The sequence below is a fragment of the Aphelocoma coerulescens genome, chromosome 5, assembly GCF_041296385.1.
Source record: "Aphelocoma coerulescens isolate FSJ_1873_10779 chromosome 5, UR_Acoe_1.0, whole genome shotgun sequence".
Classification (NCBI taxonomy): domain Eukaryota; kingdom Metazoa; phylum Chordata; class Aves; order Passeriformes; family Corvidae; genus Aphelocoma; species Aphelocoma coerulescens.
The window spans coordinates 17,949,341-17,974,724 of NC_091019.1; the positions used below are offsets into that span (position 1 = coordinate 17,949,341).

At 41.6% G+C, this 25,384-nt stretch overlaps 1 protein-coding gene across 6 annotated transcripts in view; it reads left to right on the top strand.

Moving 5' to 3' along the window:
• KCNC1 (potassium voltage-gated channel subfamily C member 1) overlaps window positions 1–25,384 on the top strand; it is a 122,943-nt gene that overhangs the window by 88,027 nt on the left and 9,532 nt on the right. Inside the window, exons 3-4 of one of the 6 annotated variants that reach the window (XM_069016881.1) lie at window positions 15,100–15,288; window positions 18,081–18,304. In XM_069016881.1, coding sequence (XP_068872982.1) covers window positions 15,100–15,288; window positions 18,081–18,145 — 254 coding nt within the window. In that variant the 3' untranslated portion in view covers window positions 18,146–18,304. Of the gene's footprint in view, window positions 1–15,099; window positions 15,289–17,260; window positions 17,636–18,080; window positions 18,305–25,384 lie in introns of those variants that run through there. The other 5 variants (XM_069016882.1, XM_069016879.1, XM_069016880.1 and 2 more) reach the window with 5 other exon arrangements.

The following is a 25,384-nucleotide window of genomic DNA, read 5'->3' on the forward strand; positions in this document are numbered from 1 at the left end:
ACTTTCCTTTGTGTGTGACTTCACCAATGCCAATGCTAATTTTGGAGGGGAAGAGCTGGTGGGAATCTTTCTCTTCTTTCCTATTCTCTTTTCTCTTCCTTTCCTATTTCTTTTCCCTTCTGTGCAAGTATGTAAAATCCATTCAGAAGGTAAATAGCTTTCATTTTGTTTTTGTTAAAGGCTATTTCCATTGCAACAGGCCAATCACAATTCACGTGACTGATAGACTGTACCAATTGTATCCTTGGCGCACACAAGCGATGATTTTATCATCCATTCCCCTCAGGTTGCAAATGCTTATCATAGCTCATGTTCAAGCAGCAAACTTCCTCATAAGTAGATGCCTTTGTGGCATCACAGATCAAGAGGGAAAGAGGGCACAGCAATATTGTGTGTCTCCTACCATGAGCAATGTGCCAACTGCCCCATGATAGGGTGCAAGAGATGCCAGACTCTGGGGTACTTTAACAGTCAGCTACAGAGTGAAATCAGCTCAGAAATCCCTGGCTTTATAAAGTTCCTTCCATTACCTACCCTGGTCCTCTCTGGGAACTAGAGGACCAGGAACTCTACGAGTTCAGTACAATTCCACACTGGTATCCTGAGAATACGTGTAATTTTGGTTCAATGTGGAACTGTTTCTCCACCATCAGTGCTCGAAAATCAGCTGTTACTGCAATATCCATGAAGTATTGATAGTAGCAGCAACTTATCTACTTCTGCAATAATTAAGAGAGACTATTTTTATACACATATACAAGCATATATATTTTAAGAAGTAACAAAGCACACTTACACTTCAGCTGACAAAATTGCTACACTGTAGCTGGAGTTCTGTTTCTGATAATTATTATGCACCACTAGCAGCAAAAAATATTGCCTGCATCTTTTAGCTTCCAATTAGGGAATGATCTATATGAGTGCAGGAGAAAAGCAAAAATACTAAGATCAGAACCAAACTGTTAAGACAAGATCTGCATTGCCTTGGATGTTAACTTTCATTTCTGTAATATGAAGCATTCACAGGCACTGACTTGTTTTTGAAACTATCACCTGCACATTATATGAAAACAGGGGTTTGCAAGCAGTGAATGTTTCCTGTACTGTAAAATCTTTAGATTGGTTAACATCGCCTAACTGTAAACAACCAGTTCATATTGCACTAGGAACACAGACTGGGTGCCTAACTTTTCTAAAATAGTGCCCAAGTTGTCCGGCATATTTCTTGTAATTTTTAACTGTAAAGCTTCAGTGTGACAGTGTCTAGGTCACATAAGATCATGTGATTTGTATCCAGGTGTTATTAAAAACAAAAAGCCTGCTTAGCTGCTCAGGTGTAAAGGACATCACATGAAGTTATTAATTCCATGTATTATTTGTGGTGGAATGATTTAAACACATCACCAAACAGGGCTGAGCATGAAGTAGTTCCACACATGACTCCCTCTCCCATGCACCGAGTCAGCACTTCACATCTGTTCCTGGTCCATGCCCTCAGGGCCAAGAGGACTCTACAGAGAGCTCAGCACAGCTCTGCCCAGTGCCTCCTCCCAGGATAAGGAGCACTTTCCTGGCACAGGCACTCACACAGCAGACCTCTTCCCACAGGCTGCACAGCTGCTGCCAGCAATGCTGTGGTCATTTGCAGACAAAGTAAAGATGCCTTGAATTTAGAGTCTGGCAGGTTGGAATTAAATTTTTTTTTTGTCCCCAACACTCTCAGCAGCTCAGTCCTGGGCTAATCTACACCTGGCAGGAGGGTATCTTTAATTAAGAGCACTTGATTTTAATTCAATATAAAGATGTCAGAATTTCATTCTACCATACCTCCCCTTCCTGCAGCAGCCCTTCCTGTTTTCCATCCCATCTGATCCGACCAGTGGGTGTCTGGGAAAGCAGCAGAAGGGAGGAAAGACATTTCAGAGTAGAGGACGGCAGAGCTACTGCTGTTGGCAGACATTCACCAGCAGCATTAAGAAAGGAGGGATTTCCTCTACACAAAGCATTGTCTTCAAGGCAGTTTCTGCTGCCTATAAATTCTCAAGATACTGCTCTAAGTGCCTGGTGGAACTGGGCCTGATACAAAGCAGCAGATTTCACCTGACCAATTTGACCAAAACTCCTTGACCTGGGGATGTGTCACACTATAGAGGACCACATGTCCCCTCACTTAACATACACCCACCAAGTTCTAGCATCTCCATGTCAAAGGATTAATGTTGTTTTGTTGCAGTGTTGTTTACAGGCCCTGTTCAAGATCAGGGCTTCATTTTGACATCATTTTATCCAGGACAACCACTATACTGCAATCAAATACCCAACAGGCTAAGTGGACAGTAAAGAGAAAATGGAAGTAATCCCCAATATTTTCAGTTGACACAGGGCTTAATTTAATTGAGCAAAATTACTTGAAAGGTCTGTGGTAAAGCCACTAGTTGAATATAACTAAATAAGAATCAGTCAACCACAGTCTGCTGTGCTGCAGTGTCTTTTATCTGGTCTTGAGTATTTTAAACAGTTAGTATCATAACAGAAGTTAAAAAAAAAACTAAACAAAAAACCCCCAACAAACAAAAAAACACAGAAAAAGACTGTTTCAACCACTTAAACTTGATTATTGTCCCAAACCTCACACTGTCCTACAAGTATAAGTAATTTAATTCAGTACATAGTGAAATATTTTAAGGTGCAAGTTTGTAAGAAAACCTCAAAACAGGAAAAACAAATATTGAAAGCTCTCCGTTTTGTTTTGAAAGCGTTGCTCAGCTCCTCAGTCCCTCTCTTCCATGAGCTGTGTGCTTACCTGCAGGACAGGTTGACTGCATGGTAACATCTCAGAGTTCTCACTGGATGAAGCAGTGAATGTAACTTCCCTGCACTGTAAAAGAAATTTAGAACTTGAATGGAATTTATAACTTCATTTGATGCCTACAGTACTGTCTGGTGCCACACAGCAATGGTCTAAAGAATGCATGCATAATACATAAGCCAAGGAGATGGGTTATTTGGGGTTTGTTCAGAGATCTACCCCACTCTTGTATTCTTTTCATATATATATTTACAATACCAGCACACACAGTGTTTATATTGACTTTAACACGGCCAAATTAAGAATTTCTCACTTCTCTGATCTCCTCTGCATGCAGCTTCACTTAAGCTATACTCCAAGGATATCCTATCTGCATACAAATGTATTGTGCAGGCTCTTTCACAGTGTACTGATGGCAAAATTCTCTATTAATTCCATATCTGTAAAATACAGAAAAAAATTACTAGAATTGAGGCACCTAAGAGGAGAGGGAAAATGTCTGTCATTACTAACACAGACTTCAGCTTCAGAAAAACATTCTGTGGTTCTATTTCTCTGCCCCAAAGCCAATTTTCAATAAACCAGTCCTAGACTATCCTGATGTCTGAACAGTTAAAGTAATCCAAGTCTATCACTGACAAGAGCAACAAATTGCAGTGACTCCAGTGTACTCCATGGTCAGATGAACTGGAACAAACTGTGATGTTAGGAACCCATTATTTCAATGCAATTTCCCAAGAGAGAGCTGATCTCCTTTTAAAGAAATCGTGTGGAATTACCCATTCCAGCTTTATCACTCATGCTTTCTGAAGGAGCTGCTCTTTTCTCAGGGCTTCATTTTTCATCCCTTCTGTCATCATAACCTAAATAACCTGTATTCCTTGTGCAACACACCGGCTCTAACGTCAGAAGTGTGCTGAGCACTGTAATTCTAGTGCCAGTGCTCAGTGGGAGCTGGGAACTCTTGGCAGCTCTTGTCAGAGGCCCATTATGCTGCCTAACATTTCACTGTAGCTTGTGAACCTCAGTGGCTTTTATGGAGAGCAAAGCATTGTTAAAGCTATAGGTATGTAGTCACTGTGGTGGTCCTTCAAGCCACAGGGAAGCAAATCCTCTGATCAAATGTCTCTGAACATTATAAAAAAAAAAAATCTCGTCTAATTTTATTGTCATAAAACCTTTGCCCCTCTCTGTAAGATGGACTGTAGATGGCAAAGTAACTGCTAAGGGTTTAGGTCTGTTTCAGCTCAAAAATCTTGGGTGTTTTAATGTGTTGGACATAAAAAATACTAAAACGACAGTGGAAAAGGTAATAGGGAGGTGTTTTTTCTTTCCTCACCATACTTAGCCTTCCTAGCCTTTAAAAACTCCTCACTCTGAAATAGTAAATGAGGTAAGGATCACATCTTGGTATCACTGACAATGGAGAAATTGCTGACAGCTCAAAACAAAAGGAATAACACTCGTTTCTTCTCATCTAACTTAAGTTTCATTTGCCTGATGTCCCCCTTATATTGGAAGAAGAATCAGGCAGCCTCAGACAGTAATCCACTCATTTATGACCTGAGCTGTCCTCTGAGGGTGCCCTTCTCCATAAGATTGCACGTGACTGCAGCTCCAACTCAATATTCTCAGTTCAGTGCCTACAGTTCTGTGGAAGCACTTGGGATCTATTCTTTGCCCCCCGTCCCATGTGGCATTCCTGCAATCTCACAGCTGGGGGTCACATGTAAACAGAATTTATAGCTAATATAATGTAATACCTTGTTGTATAATTATTCATCCGTCACTTCCTGTAGAGATAAAACTGGTGGGTGTTACTTGTACTATGGTGTTTGTTGACTCTAGAATGTGAGCAAAAAAATAACATCCTCTATGCCAAGTAATTTGAAAACAAAGAGGAGGAGCTATGTCTTCAATCACAGTGCTTTATGTTTCCTACTTTTCTCTGGCACTAGGTGAGACGTGAAAAAAAATTTGTAAAATTAGAAAATCTCCCCACACAAACCCTGTGGGCCAGAGCCAAGGCTGAGTGTGTTTAGGGAGAGGACTGCACTAAGCTAAAAAACAATTGCAGAACTAAATAATAAATTTTAGGACTTTTCATGCCTTAATAACCTAATGAGCACAAGGCACTTTTAGTCATGGGAAAACACAGATACAAGCACTCCAGCCAAATAAGGCCAGCCTCTGCCAATCCTCCAGCACAAAGCAGATGCAAATATGGTAAATCCTCTTTCTCAAGCACATGCCTGCCACTGCAGCTCCCATGCCATCCAGTGCAGAAGGCATTCCTGGAATATGAGAGAGATAGTCTTGGGATCTCTTCCTTCTGCTGGATGGAGTATGGTTGGTGTTTGCAGGACAGATACAAGAAAAGGCACCTCTGTGCAACAAGTGCATCTCTGCTGCAGTACAATTAAACACTAGATCACTTACCGGTTACTATGAAAGGCCAGGGGCAAAAAGGTGTAGGGTATGAGGTTCCAGTTCTGTGCCCAGTCCACTTGCTTGTATCCCTCTTGGACTATACTTGCTGGATATTTTCTCCAAGCCTTTTGTTTACTTGCTTGTCTGTTTATAAGCACAAAGCTGAAATAACAAGCACTCTACCATTCCTGCTGTCATTGTTCTTTGTATTCATTCATCCACGTTCCATGTCTCAGACACCTCCCATACTGTATAGATCATCATACTGTATTCCTCAGTCAGAGCAGTAATATAAGATTGTAACATGACTCACCTGACTGCATTTTTATGCAACCTCTACCTGACCTGTCAACAACCCCTCTGGTGTTAGTGAGACTCTCAGATGTTCAGGATAGGTATAAGTAAACCCCCAGAAGGATCAGGATGAAACTAGGAAGGATCTTCCAGAGCTCTTTGCAATGCAGGATTTCCAGGAGCAACAGTTCTCAGCACTGCATTAAGCACATATCCAATAATACCTGTAAATAGCAAGATGCACTGGATTGACTTTCCTAGAGCTCCTGGACTTCTCTGGCAGTACCAGTAGGTAGGCAGCCAACATACTGTCACCTCACTTCAAGAAGTAGTACCTCTCAAGGGTGATATTCTCTGGGAGTGATGTTACTATGTTGGCCCAGTTAGTACTGGGAGAGACGGTCACCACCGTCACTGGAGTGCCTTTCCTGGGGGACACGGCTTCCTGGAGGGACCCAGGTCGACATGGTGGTGAGTAAATGTTGAAGAGGTAGGTTGGGTTGGAAGGATTCTGCATAATTCATGTAGCATACTAAATTCTGCTCTCGTGCCAGTGTGAAGTCCTTCAGTATGATCTACTCAGAAGAGCTTCATAACAACTTTCAAAATATGCAGTAATATAAAAATCAGGAAACTAATAAAGATACCTAGATAAAGATATTGATTTTAATGGCCTTAGCATATTGGGGTAACTAAAATGAAGTTGTGATATAGGAATCTTAATTCTTTTACATGTTCTTCACATTTCTCTCTTTTTTCTCTCTCTCTTTCACTCTGTTTGTTAACATTTACTTGTTATTGCTGTACGTTGCTTGCGACTTGTGTATGTTACAGACTGTCACATTTTATTCTGTGAAGTTTTTCTCCAATTCCCATCAACCTGAGCTCCATGTTGGGCAGCCGAGGAGATTACAATACAGTTCTTTATTGCAAAAGAACCAGGAATGTCACAGACTATAGGTAACTTCACTGAGGTTGTGACACAAAACCTGATGCAAGGTATTAATGCAAAGAGTAAGTACTTGGTATGAAAATAGAGCTATTTAGTCAAATTACTTTCTTTTTTTTCAGATAGTCTGCATGGGAAAAATTAATTTTCATTACTCTCCAGAAGAAAATACTCCCAAACCTACCAATCTAGGATTCTTGTCACTCTCATTTGAAAACCAGTGGTGCCTATGTCAACATATCATTGCTCATTTTCAAAGGCCTAAACCCGTATTTTCTATGCTGTTCTTCTCTATGCTATACTTCTTTCCATACTCTCCAAGTCATCATTTCATCATTTTGTCATCCTTTGTCTGTGGTTTAATATATCTTCTCCAATATTCTTTTTCTAATTTAATATAGTTATATCCCTTTCACTCTAAGGACCTGATTAAACGACAACAAAAATGAGTCCCTACCCATGGGATTCATGTTTCTTAATCCTGTGTGAGGCTCTGTAACCTATAAAATTGATTTCTGTAGCCAAAGATGGTCTGGCACAGAAGCATAATTGTTACTTTGCTGAATGATGTCCTGAGCACAGCATTTCGCTTTACAATCTTCCCCAATTACTCCCATAAACTATTTTTAAAGAATGGTAAAAAGTAGCTGATAGACATTCTGATCATTTTCTAGAGGGACAGCATGAACTTTATTGGTTATTCTTAATTGTCAGGAGCTCAGAAATCACTACAGCCATGTACCAACTCAAGAAAAGCATATTTGTCTCAGTGTGAAGTTCCTTTACTACCTGATTTGCTGTTATGCTCTGACTCTCTCTTAATATGTGAAGAAGCACAGCAGAGTTTCCATGAAGACCAGCTTAAAAGAACAGAGTGATTTATACTGATGCAATTGATGAGTGGACAATGAATATTAATGCAGAGTAAACACTATCCAGGCAACTAAAACAAACAACTTGCTAACAGGAGTGGAATTTGGCTTAAAGAAACTCAAGAGAGTTGGGAATTTAAATGTAAGTATTTCCTTTCCATGCAACATCTCAGAGAGAAATCATTGAATAATACAATTCTTCAGGCTGGAAAAGATCTTTAAGATCATCAAGTCCAACCTCTAACCCAACACTGCAAGCCCACCACTAAACCATGTCCCAAAGTGCCACATCTACACAACTTTTAAATACCCCTGGGGATGGTTACTCAACCACTTCCCTGGACAGCCTGTTCCAATGCTGGACAACCCTTTTGGTGAAGAAGTTTCCTAATATTGAATCTAACCCCCCCCCCCCGGTACAATTTGAGGCTATTTCCTTCTGTCCTATTGCTTGTCACATGAGAGGCCAGCCCCCACCTGGCTACAGCCTCCTTTCAGGCAGCTGTAGAGAGTGATAAGGTCTCCCCTGAGCCTCCTTTCCTCCAGGCCGAACACCCCCAGCTCCCTCAGCCGCTCCTCACAGGACTTGTGCTCCAGGCCCTTCCCCAGCTTCATTTCCCTTCTCTGGACTCGCTCCAGCACCTCAATGTCTTCCTTGTTGTGAGGGGTCCAGAACTGGACACAGCACTCGAGGTGTGGCCTCAGCAGTGCTGAGTACATGTGGACAATCCCTGCCCGGTCTTGCTGGCCACACAATTGCTGATCCAGGCCAGGATGCCCTTGGCCCTCTTGGCCACCTGGGCACTGCTGGCTCATGTTCAGCTGCTGTCACCAGCACCCCCAGCTCCTTTTCCCCTGGGCAGCTTCCCAGCCCCTCTGCCCCAGCCCGTGGCACTGTCTGGGGTTGTTGTGACCCAAGGACAGAACCAGTCACTTGGCCTTGTTGAACCTCACACCATCGGCCTCAGCCCATGGATCCGGCCTGTCCAGATCCCTCTGCAGCGCCTTCCTGCCCTCCAGCAGATCAACACTCCCACCCAGGCTGGTGTCACCTGCAAACTGACTGAGGGTGCCCTCCATCCCCTCATCCAGATCATTGATAAAGATTTGGAACAGGACTGGGCCCAACACTGAGCCCTGCGGGACACCACTGGTACCGGCTGCCAGCTGGATGGAATCCACTCGCCCCCAGTCTCTGGCCTCAGCCATCCAGCCAGTTTTTACCCAGTGAACAGTGCACTTTTCCAAGCTATGAGCATACAATTTCTCCAGGAGAATGCTGTGGAAAACCTTTCCCTCATCCACTAAGTGTGTCACCTTGTTATAGAAGATCAGGTTGGCCAAGCAGGATCTATGTTTCCTAGACACATGCTGGCTGGGCCTGATCCCCTGGTTGTCCTGCACGTGCTGTATGATGGCACTCAGGACAATCTGTTCCATGACCTTCCCAGGTGCCAAGGTCAGGCTGACAGGCCTGTAGTTGCCCAGATCCTCCTTCTGGCCACTCTTGTTACTCGGCATCACATTTGCCAACCTCCCCAGTGCGCCGGGACGGCTGATAAATGATGGAAAGTGGCTCAGTGAGCATTTCCATGAGCTCCCTCAGGACCCTTGGGCAGATCTCACCTAGTCCCATAGACTTGTGTGTGTCTAAGGGGTGTAGCAGGTCACTGACCATTTCCCCTTAAATTATGGGGGGCTTCATTCTGCTCCCCATCCCTGTCTTTCAGCTCAGGGGCCAGAGAAAAACTGGCATTACTATTAAAGACTGTGGCAGAGAAGGCATTACTCAGCTCAGCCTTTTCCTCATCCTCTGCCACCATGTTTTCCCCCACATCCAATAAAGGATGGAGATTCTCCTTAGCCCTCCTTTTGTTACCAATGTATTTATAGGAAGAATTTTCTATTGTCTTTTATGGCAGTAGCCAGATTGAGTTCTAGATGGCCTTTGGCCCTCCAAATTTTCTCCCTGCATGACATTCCCATAGTCCTCCTGAGCTGCCTGCCCCTTCTTCCAAAGGTGATAAACTCACCTTTTTTTCCCCTCTGAGCTCCAGACAAAGCTCCCTGTTAAGCCAGGCTGGTCTTCTTTCACTGGCTCGTTCTTCAGCACAAAGGGACAGCCTGTCCCTGTGCCTTTAGGATTTCCTTGTTGAAGGATGTCCAGCCTTCCTGACTTCCTTGCCCTTCTAGATTGCTTCCCAAGGCACTCTGTCAACCAGGCTCCTAATGTCTGCCTCCAAAAGTTCATGGAAGCAGTTCTGCTGATCTGCCTTCCTTACTCTCTGAGAATCAAAACCCTTATCATTTCATGATCCCTGTGCCCAAGACAGCCTCTAACCATCACATCACCCACAAATCCTTCTCTGTTCACAAGCAACAGGTCCAGTGAGGTATCTTCCCTAGCTGGCTGACTAGGGAAGTGAAATCTAGGGATATAAAGTCAATGGATATTTTCAGACAACAAGTAGCTCTTCACTCCTCCACAAATCAAAGTAAATATCTTTGAATACTTGAATTCCTACTCTCAACTTCATCATAATCATTTGCCTAGCACAAGAAGTGTCAGGCAAAAGTGATGCTGCAAAACCAGGATGCAAAAAGGAATGTAAAATCTTTGCGCTTTTTTTTTTTTTTTAAGATAAAGACAGCTGGGAAAATCTGTCCTCCAGCAGCCTCACGGCTGCTCTACTTCCCACTTCCAGATAATAGGCTTGTAGCTAAGAAAAGCTAGAGCACAGCAATTCTCCACCCTCACCTCAACCGTGCCACCCCTGTTCTTGTAGCTTTCTGTCACGAGCCCAAGAGCCAGGGAAACCCATCATCCCAAGAAGAGTTTCCCGTTGTCAGCAGAGTATGACACAGCTAATGTTTGCCACAGTAACAACCCTTTTACATCACCAGGAGAGTATGACAGCACTGAAATACAGAAGAGTAATTAACTTATGGAACACATACCAATACCTTCTTCAGGGAGCCAGCTGGATTAAAGGCCTCTGCTGTTAGGGAACCTCATGGAGATCCTTCTTCATGAAACACTTCAGGCAGCTACTGTGCGTGTTAGGGTTAGTGGCACGTTTAAAATGAAAATGACCCTCATGTTCTGAGAAAGAACCAAAGGACATTCAATTGATCAGGAGTGGGACTATCCACCAACAGTAATAATGGCAGTCCCAGGTTTGGGATCAGGACTATAAGAGCACAGTTGAGATCTAGAGAAGTGGTAGGTTAATTTTTAGGTGTACATGGGTTGGGGGTGTCAAATGTAACTTTACTCAGACAAGATTTCCCCAGCAGCAAGATCTTCATCTTTCAAACAACTTACTTTCCTACATTTGGCCCTGTTTTCAGCTGATCCTGCCTGTCAAACCCTTCCCTTGTAACAGGCTGCAAAGCTCTGAAGTCACCCAATGGCCACTTATGAAAGCTGTAGGTACTCAAGCTGTGTCCTTGTCTCTTTTGATCTTTAAACAAGGGTAGGAGGAAGACAGTCTCTGTTCTTCTGGAGGAGATTGTCAGTGACCTCATGTGACCAAAAAAACAGCACTATGTCTCTTAATTGCTGTGTTTCTGATCAAGAGCTGAGAAAACCCCATCTTCTTCAGCACTGTGTGGAAGAATCTGTCACAGTCCATGTATTCAGACATTGACTCATGGGTAACTATGCTTGGATACCATGCTACGAATTGTAGGGTTTCCTTCACTCCTATTTCAGTCAAAGTGATCCTGTAAACACTGAAAATGATCCCCTCTGGGAGTACCTTACAACTCATCCAGTCTTTGGAATAAGTGACCACTGCACAGGTCTGTAGACACATGGGAGAGAAAGAGGTGGGGGTTGGGGGGCACAGCTACAATCCTGAGAGGAAGCAGTGGGAATTGCCACCATCCCTCACCCACACATGACTTCTGACGATATCTACAGTGAGAAGGGTAGACCAGGAACTTGTTTCTTGTTTGGAGAATGGCAGTATTTGCCCCGGGGAAGAGAACTGGCATGACTTTCCCCATGCAGGAACCATTTCAGTGCACGTGCCACATTTCCAAGCACAGACTGAGGTCCATAAATGTATCATACAATTATGTCCACTGATACTTTGAACATAAGATGCAGTCCAAATAGTTGGAGAGTCAGTGTCAGACTCTTGCTTATAATCAAAACCAGCAGCACTGGTAAAGCCACTATGACAATTTGCAACCATTTGCTGTGGTAAAAGAGAGAGCCATGGAGCAGCAGGTACATGGGCAGGTCTACTGTGCTTCTCCACAATAAGCAGAGTACACTAAAGCAAAATCCAGCAGTTCTCCTAAGCTGGGCTATTTTTCAGAATCCCTTTCCCCCATTTTGAAATCCAGCATTTGCTTGGAAACACACAAGGCATTTTAATATACTTTTCTGCAAATGAAGAGGGATGAGATAGGGAAAAAAAAAAAAAAACAAGTGGAAATCACACAAATGAGGTAGTTGTGAAACAAACTACTCACCTGGGAAATATGCTGAATACTTTCTTTAGCCTCTCAGCCAAATCTCTGCAGGAGAATGTTTTGAGCTGGTGCAGTTAGCTAGGTATTCACAGATAGGACAATTAGGGAGATAAGGTGCCAAGCTGAGAGTCAGAAGATTTTGTTGTAAATAACCTCTTACATAGCAGCAGGCAAGTTACCTCACTGCATGGTAGTTTTACCCATCTGTAAAGCAGAGATGATAATATTGATTTCTCTTCATAGAACAGAACCTAAAAAACAAAAAATGCTGTACAAGCCTAATTCAGATTCTGCTAGCAGGGATGGAAAGACTCATGTGAATTTGGTAGGTCAGAATCAACCCTTAGAAGTGTTAAGCACCTAGAAATAGTTGTCATTATTATAACTAGACTCAGAGTTGCCAGACAGCAATGCTTGCACAGTTTTTCTTTATCTGGAGTTCTCTCAAACACAAGGTCAATCTTGGAAAAAACAAACATGCAAATGGCAACTTGGGAAATCAACGTAAAATAGTGTAGTTTCATTCCATCTTTAGACCTTATTCCTAAAATTGTTCAGCATGTGAATCTGCTAGTTAAAACAATGGGAACTTCTAACTGTGGTCTGATGGCATCAGTGATGTTTTCTTTATTCCCATAACAGACTAATCACATACTTCCAGAGAATTAGGTGCTGTAGCCAGTGGTTTGGAACACAACTATTCTACTTAGTGCTTACTTATATACATCAGCAACAGGTACAGTCTTCTGTGCTGGCAATTTCTCTGCTTCCTAAATATTCACCCAAATTGTCATTGTGGATTAGCATTGCTATCCAGAATATGATCCCTAAGGCATGGCCCATGACTCTAATGTTCAAGGGACAGTTCAGTAATTTGCCCACATCTCTAGCTACTCTGTTCTCTTCCTCTTGAATGGAAATAAAATAACAAGGTTGTGGATTTTTAACAAGCATAGAGGAAAAATCATCAGCACTAAGGGACCCTGAAGGGGTTGTAAGAGCAAGTTCCAGCTCAAGATACTAGAGATTTATAATGCAATTTAAGAAATTAATTTGAAGAAGGTCAATTTTGTTGCCATTCAAGCACAACAGAGCCTGCAAGCTGCTTCCAAAAGAATCAGTGGCTGTTACCAGTGAGCAGCCTGACCCACAACCACTCTGCTCAGAGACATTTTGAGCTCCTGAAATGGACCAGTTCACCCTCCATCACCAGCAATTTCATTTGCAAACCTGGGCTCAGGAGCAGCAGTGGGTGTCTCAGAGATTTCAATGCAGAGATCTGCTGACTCAGCTGCCTCCCTCATTTCAGGATTAGAGCCATCAGCTTGTAGCAGTAGGGGCTTATGAAGCAGCCCAGTTCTTTGCTCATCCCCAGGAGGACTGCAGCTCTCCCCAAACACAGTTAAGTGATTTTTAAATACACGGCTCAGTACCTGCAGTGTCACGGTTTCTATGGCAGCCGTGCCAGGTTTTTGTGCAGAGTGTATTAAACAGCAGTGATTATTATGAACAGAGAGGAATTGCAACTCAGTGGAACCTTAAAACTTTAGAATCCGATTGAAATTAGTGTCCACAAGTATTGAAATGCCCCTATAGCTTTTGCCACGTGTTTAAATGTGTTGAGAGACCTAATTATTTCATTGCTCACAGAACAAAACAAAACATTACTAGCTCTCTCTCAGGGGAAATAATTGGCTGATTCTGCACAGAGAAAAATGAAGGAAGAGGTGAGATGTGCAGCAAAGACTGTTTATGTTGTGACAAACCAGTGACATCTAAATAGAAGAAAAATAAAGGCCTAGAATGATATGGTGCATGATAGATGCATAGTGTGTGTCATATACATCTGTGTGTGTGTGTGTGTGTGTGTGTGTGTGTTTGTGTGTGTGTGTGTGCAAAGTAACAAATATAAATTGAAAACACTTTTTGCCTTCTACTCATCTGTTGTCCATCAGAGAATCAAAATCATACCTCCAAACCCTACCTAACTGTATTTTTTTTTTTCTTTGGGGCTTGTTTTATTAGCTGGCTTCAAAATAATTGCAAAATAAATAGAGCATTTAGAACAAGCTAGTACATGAAAGTAGAAGAGGCACTGAAATTAAGTCTATCCATTGAGTTTCTTTCCTTAAAGACTTGCAGGATCACCCATTGCCTTACAGTGTCTAGGTAATAAGCATTGTGCAACCGAGGTGTAGGATGCTGCCAGTACCACTCAGTTAACATATCTCGGCATTTGTGGAGCTTCAGAAAGCACATTTTGACTGTTTTTCCTTCCCTGCAACCAAAATACTCATATCGAGCTGTGCCATATTTCGAGTATATTCTCAATACACTAATTTGCACTTTAAAACCCTAAAACAAATCCTACACTAAATAGCACTTCAAATTGTTTTATAAATGTAAAACCAGTCACACAGAGAAAACATATGATTCTCAGTCTATCCTCATGGGAATGTGTGGAGCAAAATGGGTAAATCTGACAACCTATTTTCATTATTTACAGCCAAGAGTAAATTTTACTCTATCTAGTTTCCAAATTCGTGGCCTGCTGTAGTGTTTTGTGTATGTAGTGTCCTGTGCTGGCATTGCAAATACTGTATGTGTTTCAGAGGAGAACATCAGAAAATGGATTGGGCTTTTTTTAAATCCACGTTCTGCTGTCGTATTTCCATACGTAACGTACTCTGTGTGTCTAAAACGTGTACAGCCATTCTGCATGACTGATACCAGAAATGCTATAAAACCATCTGGGTAAATTTTGGGGAGGGGAAGAGCAGGAATTTCCCCCTCAGTAATATCGCACACAGGTGTAAACCAGCACAAACAGAATATACTCAAATGCTAGAACACAACTCTCAGTCCACTGCCTCTCCAGAGCTCTGAGTGACAGTAGGCTCCATGACAAACAGGTCATCCATGCACCATCCGATGTCATGCGAAAACATACTGTGATTTCTAACCGCAGTCTTCTGCTCGCAGGACTAGGAACCACTGCACACCCCTTTCTGAAAGGCCCCTCAGTGCGGACGTACAGGTGGCTGCTGTCACACCTAACGGGATCACCTTTTGTTTCTCCTCCCACTTAACAGACTTGATTTTATTTTGGTGCAGTGCACATGAACGCAGTGTCTAGGACAGATGTGCTACCTTTTAGAGTGTCGCTATAGAAGTCTTTAGCTGTGAACCCTTAATTTGCAGCTGGAACTCTAATAAACAGTGCATAGTGTTTCAATAGCCTTCTGCTTATATGTTTGAAGATTCGAAACTGAATGGTGAGGTGGCCAAGGCGGCGCTGGCAAACGAAGACTGTCCCCACATAGACCAGGCTATTACGCCTGATGAGGGCCTGCCCTTTACCCGCTCTGGCACTCGGGAGAGATATGGACCCTGCTTCCTCTTATCAACCGGGGAATATCCCTGCCCGCCTGATGGAGGAATAAGAAAGGGTATGTAGCTGGGGCCCTGTAACCATAGTTAGCAACCGGTTAAATAACTGAGAGAAAGTCAGCTTAGCTGTAGCACGCGATAGTGCGCTTGCTGTAGAGATGCACGTTTGGGCTGGAAACCACCACCTGATGTCTGCATTTGGAGTTTCTAACCTATCTCTTTCAGAAAGAAAAGCCTGAGGAGCTGTAACTACCCCATGCAGCTATGCTAGGCAATCGAGTCTTCCACCCCAGCCGGTGCAGGAAGCTTTAGTGGGGAATGCTCTACTATGTCCTTAAATTAGCCCATCCTGTAAGGAGAGACCAATTAATGTACCATAGTAATGAAGGTTTGCCACTTGGAAAGCTCACAGAGCTTACCAAACTCTGAGGAGCACAGACTTGGAGGTGGCAGAGAGAACAGATAAAACACAAAAGCAAAATATCCTCAAGAAATATGAAATGATTATTCAGTGACCTTAACAGAGCACTAAAACAAAATATTTGGATATTCATAGCTGGTTAGTTCAACAGAGAAAGAAAAGCATGAACATCTGTTGGCCACAGGTGTCTTAAAATTGGAAAATAATCCATCTAAAATCCTTTCATAAATAAATCACTATTAGTTAGTTTCTCAGACTTCTGACAGGTATGAATCTCTCAGAAGTTACTGCATTTTCGTTTGCTAATGGTCAGAAAAATCTATTTAGCAACAGAAGTAAAATCACATTTAAAAAGCCTTCCCTTCTTAAAACAGACTGTTTAAATAATTTAATGTGAGGAAACCACACAAACCCAAAATTAGAGTTACATCTATATGCATCAAAGTTGATAAGGAATGGGAAAATCGGAAAACAACTCACTCTCTTCAAATCAGTGTTTACCACTGGTGTACTGTATATAGTATAAGATAGAGTCAATATTTTAAAACTGCAAAGATTGTATGACGTAACCATACACTGAGTATGGAGAATAGAATTCCCATGTGCCATTGTATGATGGGCAATAGTTATAGTAAATGCCAGTTATAGATAGTGTATGTATTTATAAGTCTAAAGCTTATCATCAAGAAAGATATAGTAGGACCACAAGACTTTCATATGAAAGTATATCCTCTAAAATTTACCTTTGTAGCAAAGCATTTTACTTGATTCTGTATTGGATAAGCATTGGCCGTGTTCATTCAGCCTGGGCGAGTTCAGGTGGTTCCAGTGGATCAGGGGAACACTCCAAATGGCACATCCTTTGGGATGGGGAATGTATGGTTTTCACGATGCACTGCAACCGCCTCTCGTTCCTGAATGAAACAGAGGCTGGTTGGCTAAAGAGTAATATACGTCAGCATATTGTTGGCCTGTTTGAAACACGTTGAGAGCATCTTAATTGTTGTTCCAACAGAATTTCATCCATAGTTTGTGCAACTCTCTGTACACTTGCTGAGCTGTTTACATGCATGCCTGAAAAAGAAGGGGGAGGGGGGGGAGGGAGGGAAACTGAATGCATGCAATTTTGTTTTCTTTCTTTTTCTTTTTTTTTTTAAATGCTGAGAACAAAGGAGTAGTATCTCTATAGCAACACATTAAATTTTGCTGCCTTTTCCCCCTCCTGCCCCACAAAGATACCACAAACCTTAATTTTGCCTGAGGTCACAATGCATGAAGTGGAAGGGAGAGGTATGTGTGAGTGTATGACGGAGACAGAAAATCCCTCCCACTGACTCTTTTTTTTTTTAGGGTACAACCATGTTGCTGCCTGTAGGATCAATTACATAGCCTGACCATCTTGAGAAATGATGATTTTTTTTTTTTTTAAATGTACATATTTTAAACTTTTTCTGTATTTCAACGGCCTTCTGAGTCATGTTGCAAGCGATACTACTCTCGGCATGTCCATGCATGCAGATGCTATTGAACTGGCTACAATGTTGACCTCATTCTTAGTCCATTCTGTCATTGATCCAATGCTGTACTTTGCATTTTTCTTTTAAATGAAGGTTACGAAATGTCACGGAGCCTTAACAGCATAGCTGGCATAAGTGGAAAAGCGATAGGATTATCCTCAGTGTCTGCGCCCTACAGCTCTCCTAGCCCAGTGAGACGTTCTTGGTCTCCCATCCCATCTATTTTGTAGCATGGATCAGTAGCAGAGAATGGTCTAAAAAGCTTTACTTTCAATTAGCCTATGCGATGTTGCATATAGTCCAGGTGACTAAGTCTGAAGATGCAATGTCTCACAGTAGCACCCGCTGGAAACGGTGTTACTTCTGATGCTTAGGTGACAGCACTCCTAAACAGCACTCAGATGACAATAGGCAGGCATTGGCGTAGTACTGGTGGGCCATACGTGCTGCATGGTATCAGTACATAGGATGAAGGGTAGATGCACCAGATGGCTTCCTTCCTGGTGCATCCTGCTAGTATATGCTTATTGTGGCTAATGGTGGATCTACTGGCTCTGTATGGAATGGGTTAGGCGTTTAGTCGATGCTGAAACATGCCAACGATGGAAGATTTTGCTTTTCTCAGGATATTTTTGAGCCATAGGAACCCTGCAGGAGTTTGAGCAAACAAGCACAGTAGGATGAAACTTTGCATGGGCACCTACATTAAGCTGAAAGCAATACTCAGACACACTGTAGAGAGGTCTCAGTCTGGCTGACTGCATGGGAAAAAAAATCCTGTTGAAGAAGAATATGGCTGCCTCTGCATGTAGCTATCTCACCTTTTCCTCCTTCCTTTAACACTAAGATGCCGAGCTTGATGTGAAAAGCGCAGGAAAGAAGCTCAAGTACTGATTGTATTCTTTACATGCAGATCTTTGCAAAGAAAGTCCAGTCATTGCTAAATATATGCCAACAGAGGCAGTCAGAGTGACCTGACAAGGCAAGATGGAGATGAACATTGATGGCTAATAAACATCTCTGTGGAACTGTGCAGGCATAGAAGACCTTCTCATTTGGACAAAGTTAACTCGCTCCATGCAGGTTTTATGGATGATTCTTCGTGGTTCTGGAGTTGTACCAGAGATGCAGGCTTTTTCTACGGCCAAAATGTAACAAAACTGTAGAAGATCTTTTTTTTTTTTTTTAATCTATTTTTTTGTTCCATAGCATGACTTGCATGAAGACAAAAATGAAAATGAAAAAAAAAAAAAAAAAAAAACCAACAAAACAACACACACACAAGAAACACTGCAAATGTATGATTAAGGAGAAAAAAGAAAAAAAAAAAGCAAAGTTCTATATTTTCTTTCAAAGCTCTTTACTTTTACATACATTGTTGTAGCCAAAATGTAAAACATTATAAAACTGTACATTTCTTTGCTATGGATCGCTTCTTTTTGTATACAAGATACAGAGTAACGGTTTTAAAAAGTGCAATCAGGCAGTCATCGGTCATATTGACCACGCCTTCACAGTTCATCACACCGACGTGGAAATCAAGAACTTTTAATCCAACTAGAAGTGTATAAAAATAAGAAAAACTTTTTCCTGTCTGTTTTTGTTGGCATGCTTGTGACACATGGGACCTTCCTTCGGACCTGACAGTAATAGCTGGTTAATTTTCCAGCTCTGGTTATGTTGTATTTTATTGATGTATAGATCCAACGTAAAGACCCTTCATAAATTGTTCATATTAAGTAATCAGTATGAATTTTAAACAAAAGAGGTGTTATTTTAAAACTGGGACTTATAGTACAAAATCAGGAAAATACTCAAGTATAAATGGTCTCAAAGTTTAAGAAACAAGACAACAGCATTGTATGCAATTTAGTACTGAGTAAAATGCATGCACAATGTTATGCAAAACAATTCTAGCATGAAAATAAATTTTGTATCATGGTTTCAGTGCCTGCTGTATAGTGTAAAGGGGAATCCTTTTCTGAAGCAATCAGGGGTTTCCAGAGACTTGCTTCTAAAATCTTGAATAAATACAGTGTTCTCAACAGAAATGTAGGAGAAAAGCTTGGTATTGCTTTGGTTCTACAATGCTAATATTGGTTAGTAGATAATAAATGAAGCCTGCAAACACTTGATACAACCAATGTCTAAAGAATTCACACCATTAGTAATTTTACAAGGGAAGATTGAAAACCCCTATAATGATCTAGGTATCTTCCTTTTCCCTCCCCAACAATAATAAATGTTTGTCTTTTTAGCTGATTAAATGAATTCAGTTTTTCTTACTTCTTTGGGCCCCGTCCTTCACTTGTTCTTCACTGAGCCACACCAGTCCACCTGATACGAAACCGAAAGAAATCCAGGTGTTCGAGTCGCACTTGATTTGCCACACAAAACATGCACCAGTAAGAACTGAGAAACACAATGGGATTAAGTTTCATTTTAGATGCTACAAATGACAGCTATGGACTATGTGCCAACAGCACTCTAGTTGCCAGAGCATTTTTGGTAAAGTACTTCTATAAAGGAAGGATATACACCTTTATCCTCATGTGAGGAACTTCAAAAGAGCTGGCAATCTTCTAGGCAAGCTGCAGCATCTGCAACTGCTGATGGAAATGGAAATGTAAAGGAACAGTATCCCTACAGCCTGGAGGAAATAGAGATTAAACCCAAAAAAACCCCAGAAGATACACTCATGGTTCTGGTAAGTGCAAAATTATAAACAAAAACCACAACTACAGCTGGACCTTGTCGTCACAAAACTCTACTCCAAAAGAAAAGCAAGGAAGACCTCAAGTTGTGTTTTAGGAATAGAAGAAAGGCTGATAATCTGACTGTACAAAATTAGAAAACTCCTTCGTAGTCCTTGATACAGCATTATGTACTTGATTTCTGCCTTAGTTTCTCCCAAGAACTATTTTCCTCACACTGTTTCTATGTCGTCATTCTCAGAAGATAAATTTCTTACCTTCAGAGGTAAAATCCAGATTCATCCAGGATTTGCTTAATGAACAACTTTTCCTCTTATAATGTATTAAGAATCCAGAAATAGATTTATCTGTCCCAATTTTTATTTAACACTGACTCAAGGGCCCAGTGTTAATTCTCCATTACCATAAGGAATACCAACAATTTAGCCCTGTAAATCCCATGTAGGTCTTCACCTTTCACTGCACTTTGAATGTACCTGAGCCTTAGAGAACAGGCTGGGTACACCTGTCATTCTGTGCTACGTTTTTAGCTCCCCCACTCCCATTTTCATTTAGGCTTTCCTCTCTGCTCATTCTGATTTGAGGTAACCATGTCTTCTGGGTGACTTCTATAAACCCTTCAGAAACAGAATCATGCTTCTCATCCACTGCCCTTCAGGAAACGCTCTAAAGCTTAAGATCTGTTTGACCCCAGAGCTCTCCTTGCACAATAGTGACAGCTCTGACAACACAGGGAGAGAGGGAAACAAGAGAAGTGGAAGATCTAAGAAGCTGTTGCATTGAATCCTAAGAGAAGTTTACCACATCATCCCAGCTGCCTTGCAGTTAAGGAGCTTTTGCTTGGGTATTATGATTAAAGTATTAATTCCTTCAAGCCTGCCCTCTCTCCCTACAGGAGGTACATATCTTTATTAAAGCATTAGACCTACACATGTGGGTAGATTCTGACTTCAGGCTTTCAGTAATGCCACCAGTTACTTCTGAGTTCCCACCATTGCAATACGAGCAGAAGTTGGTTTTGCAGTTCAGTTACACTCTGCCTGTTTCCTGCTGGAAATGAACATCTGTGTTTCCTCCCTGGTAAACAGCTTTCAGCAGTCATTTCCCAGCTCTAAGAACCAGTGCTGGCCCCTCATCTGAACCCACTGGCAATTAGTGGCTTATTACTTGCTAACATTTAAAGCACAGCTCAACCACACCTTCTACACATATAGCCTTTCCTCTGACTGCATGAAGGAACTACTCATTTTTTCTGGACCAACCTGATATGTCTCCACAATTGTAATTTCAGATAGAAGAAATTTCTGAGGAGAGGTTTCTGCTTTCTCATTCCAACAAAAAAAAATCATCTAGCTAAAACCGCTGGAATAACAGTCAAGTGCAGCAGTCATTAATCTGGATAAAGTGATTTTTCATGTAAATTGCCTCCTCCCTCCTTAAAGTTTCAGGGCCAAAAAGAAAATACATCACTGAAACAAATGGCTGCTAGGACAAATGAGCAGATTGAAATACAGAAGAGAGCAAGCAGGGCTAAGGCAAGAGCATTCAAAAAGGAACTGAGCACAGAGCTGCTTACAAAAAAGATATCCTGAAGATATTACCCTGCCAGTTTGCATATCCCTTTCGTAGTTTCAAAACAAGGCAGCCTACTTCTCTGCTTTCCATATATATCCTGGAAGGAGCTTTGCCTCTGAGCTCACACACAAACTACCTTCACTTCATGAAAACATGCTTAAATTATGCAGGTTATTTTTAAGTCATTCACTTACTTGAATTTAGGCAAAAAATACCTGTCTGTTCAGGAGTCCCAAAGCCTCTGCATTCATCTAGAACTATAAATGCCCCATTTTTCTCTTAGGGAAACACAAATGTTTTTTTGCAATCAGGAACAAGATTTGAATTCAAATTGAACTGAAAGCTAGAAAACGGATCCAGAACTACATCTCTTGACTTTCTTTATCTGACAAAGCAAATGTTCTAACACGATATCTTCCCTGGCCCATCCTGGCAAAGCCAGGTTTTCAACTCTCAGCAGTCACTTGAACTTTAAAAAACTTCATGTAAGGGCATAGGTCCAAACATCTCCAGGTACCAAATATTAAGAGCAAGGCTTCCATTGTTTTTCCTACTGCCCACGTTGGAGATTCCTTGGGCAGCAAAAGGCAAAATGTTAGCTCAGCTGTCACTCTGAGGTACCTGCATTGCCTCTGGACTCAAAGGGCTTAGCAGGGATGACACAGCCTGTGCAGAGGCTGCTGACTGTGAGTCACACCAGCACAACAGCAGACAAGGCTTGAGCCCAGGGAAAGCAGCTCAGTAGGAGCCACGCTTTGCTGGGGTGGTGTCATTGCAAGTGGGTGACTGAAGAAAAGGCAGCAGTAGCTCAGGAGGTGGGAAATGAGAAGGACACAGGATGAGTTTGGAAAACGGGTTATGCAAGCAGGAGCAATGGAAACAGCAATCAGCAGTGAGTGGGAAAGAGGAGCAAGGAAAGAGGGAAAGAGTAGCAGTGAGACTTACCCAAAATAATCATCAAGAACCACTAGCCTAGCAGGTAGAGCTTCAGCCTGGGACTCAGGAAATGGGAACTTTATTCTTGTCTCCCCTGTGGACATGCTGGGTTACCTTGGTTGGGGCAATTCAATGTTTTGTGCCTCAGCTTCTGTTTCTCTGACATTGTCCTCTTTTTAGTGTTCTGATGTCAAAAGAGGAAAAGCCATATTTAAGAAGGAATAGTTATTATAATCTATCTACTCAGAATTAAGGCACCAGAGGAGAGAAGCATCTCTGCATTATTTAAAAGATGCCATACTTCCTCGTCTGCAGAAGAACACAATGCCCCCGTAGGAATCCCTTTTCTTTTGTACTTTAAAGCAGAGGATTATTATGGAAAATTATTAAGCACCCACACAGTTAAAATGACAGAGCATTTTCATTACTGATTGGCAACTCCTCTGCTGCTCTAATTTAGGTCCCACATGTCTTCATGCATTCAAATCAGTAAAAACAAAACAAAGGCTAAACTTGCTTGACATTTGCAGCCAAAAACTAAAATCTTTTCAGAATATTAAAAATCTCCCAATTCTTGGCCTCGCTTCTAAATACAAAAAAAGTAAAAATGCAGTCTGCTAGACTTAAAGGACTTAAAAGACCATGGAGTACTGGAACAATATCGAATTGAAACTCTGAAACTCCACTTATAAAGTCTCAATTCCAAGACCTGAAGACAGAACTCCCCATCAAGACTGCATAGTATCTGGATTATCAGGTGGTCTACAGGCAAAGCAGCCTGGAAACAGATGAGGAAGTCGGAAATGAACTAAGGGAGAGGCTAGCCAACACAGGAATTGGACTTACACTCCACCCCCTCCCAACCTGCAAAGACTCATCTGGAAATAAGACAAAATCCAACATGTCACAAAATCAAAATGCCAGAGAAAATTTTGCAAAATAAATGTCACCCCTGAATTTTCTCACCCCTCAGCCAGCTTTTATTCAGGAATGACTACTTTGTTGCTCTTGTTTCCAATCAAGCTGAAGAATGTGTTCTCCCAATACTCTAAATTTATGCTTCCTCACTCTCCCACAAGGAAACACGTGGTTCATCCAGGCCATGATTCAAATATAGAGACTATTTTCACTGCTGAATATTTTCAGTCACATACTCTATTTCGATGTTTTACAGAGGCACTGATGAGTAAAAACTGCTGCTGCATTAAAAACAGATGAATGCTGAGACAACTAACTGATGAACCTGAATGAAATGCCCAAATAGCTCAAGAATGTGCCTGACTTCAGTCCTTTAACATCTAAATGGGTTACAAAATAACAATGGCTTTACACATGCAGTTTCTCCAAATTAACTTCAAAGGCACATATGATACAGACCTACATCTTCAGTTATATTCAGTTATATTTCCATAAAACCAAAGCATTTAAATTCAAGGCTATTATTCTTTCTAACATGGAGCAAAACATGCAAGATTAGCATTTACTGGGAAATAAGAACAGCACAAAAGCTAAAGGAAAAGAACAAAGTATGTACTATCTCTCCTTTGCACATGTATCAAGATACTGATACGTAAAAAGTTAAAGTGGCCAATTATTTTTGTGTCAGCTGGAGTTGTCAGCAAATCCCATGTAAGCACCACTTTTCTACTGTGCACATTTTGAACTACAATCAAAACCACACAAGTGATTCTCTACCCCAGGCTGTATCCATTCCAAATCTTTGAAATTTTCAGCTAGTAGTAAATGGCATAAGCAGGACTCAAATAAAAAATAGTGGAGTCCTTTTCAAGAAAGTATCTAGCTAGAAGAAAAAGCATAAAACTTACCTTGCACCATAAAAATATCAACATTGCTCAGAGTGACTAAGATCTGTCATCATCTTGATTTCTAACAAAGGGAAAAAGGAACTGGAAGTCCCAAAATTACTTAAGTCTTGCTTAAATCAGATACAGAGTTCATGGAATGAAATGGAAAAAATAGTAAGTATTTGGTTAAATGCTGGACTAGATCAGAGGCCTGATCAAAATATTTCTGAGTCTGCAAGGTGAGGACAGATGTTGCTGTTTCAGCTGGAGAGAGAACTGGAAATGTCAAGATGTGCTATGAATGAGAAAAAACCCAAACACTGCAGGTCAACAATTCACATTATTATAAATAAACAGTGGAAGAGGGGGACCAATAACATCCACGAAATAGAATAGTTTGTCTCTCATCTCACTCCCACCACACCGGCAGGCTGGAATGCTGTTACACCATGAGATTATTCCATCTTCAGGAGCTGTATCTTGGCTGTCTGCCCCCTCCTTTTCCCTGTGTTTTGGCTGACTGTATCAGGCTCTCTATTGCCATTCATTTAAATATTTTTCCATGGTCACCATTCTCTTGTTCAGTCAACTGCTCTTTTTCATCAGTTTTCCATCCTCATCTCTAACTCTCACATCTCTAAGACTCAAAACATGCCATAAAAAGCACAACCAAATCACCTTCTCCCTCCTGCTCTCCCAACAATTTCTCTTTGCTCAAAATATGTAGCTGAGCAAAAGCTCCTGCCAAGCATTTAGAAGTGACCTTTGTGGTGACTGCAGATGGCAAGACTAGTTAGACATCAAAAGGATGGCCAAGATGCAGATAGAGAAGTCAGTGTCATGTAAGAAGTGGTGACTGGGCAAACCATCTTTCATCTTTCAAATGAACATACTCAAATACAGGGCCTGGCATGCTGAGCACAAAAGCATCAGGTCACTCAGAATGCCACACCGAGTCCAATAACATCAGTGACCACCAAGTGGCCCAAACAAATCCCCCAGGAGACAGAAACTTCTGACACAACACACACATCATCCTACCAACATTCTTTAAAATGGAACAGGAGTGTCTTGCACAGGTGCACGTGGAGGTTGCATGAGTAACAACTGCAGATCTCTTAGGACTTCAAATAACAGAAAGGCACACAATAGCTTTCTTCTCCTCCTCCCCCCCCCCTCCACCCAAG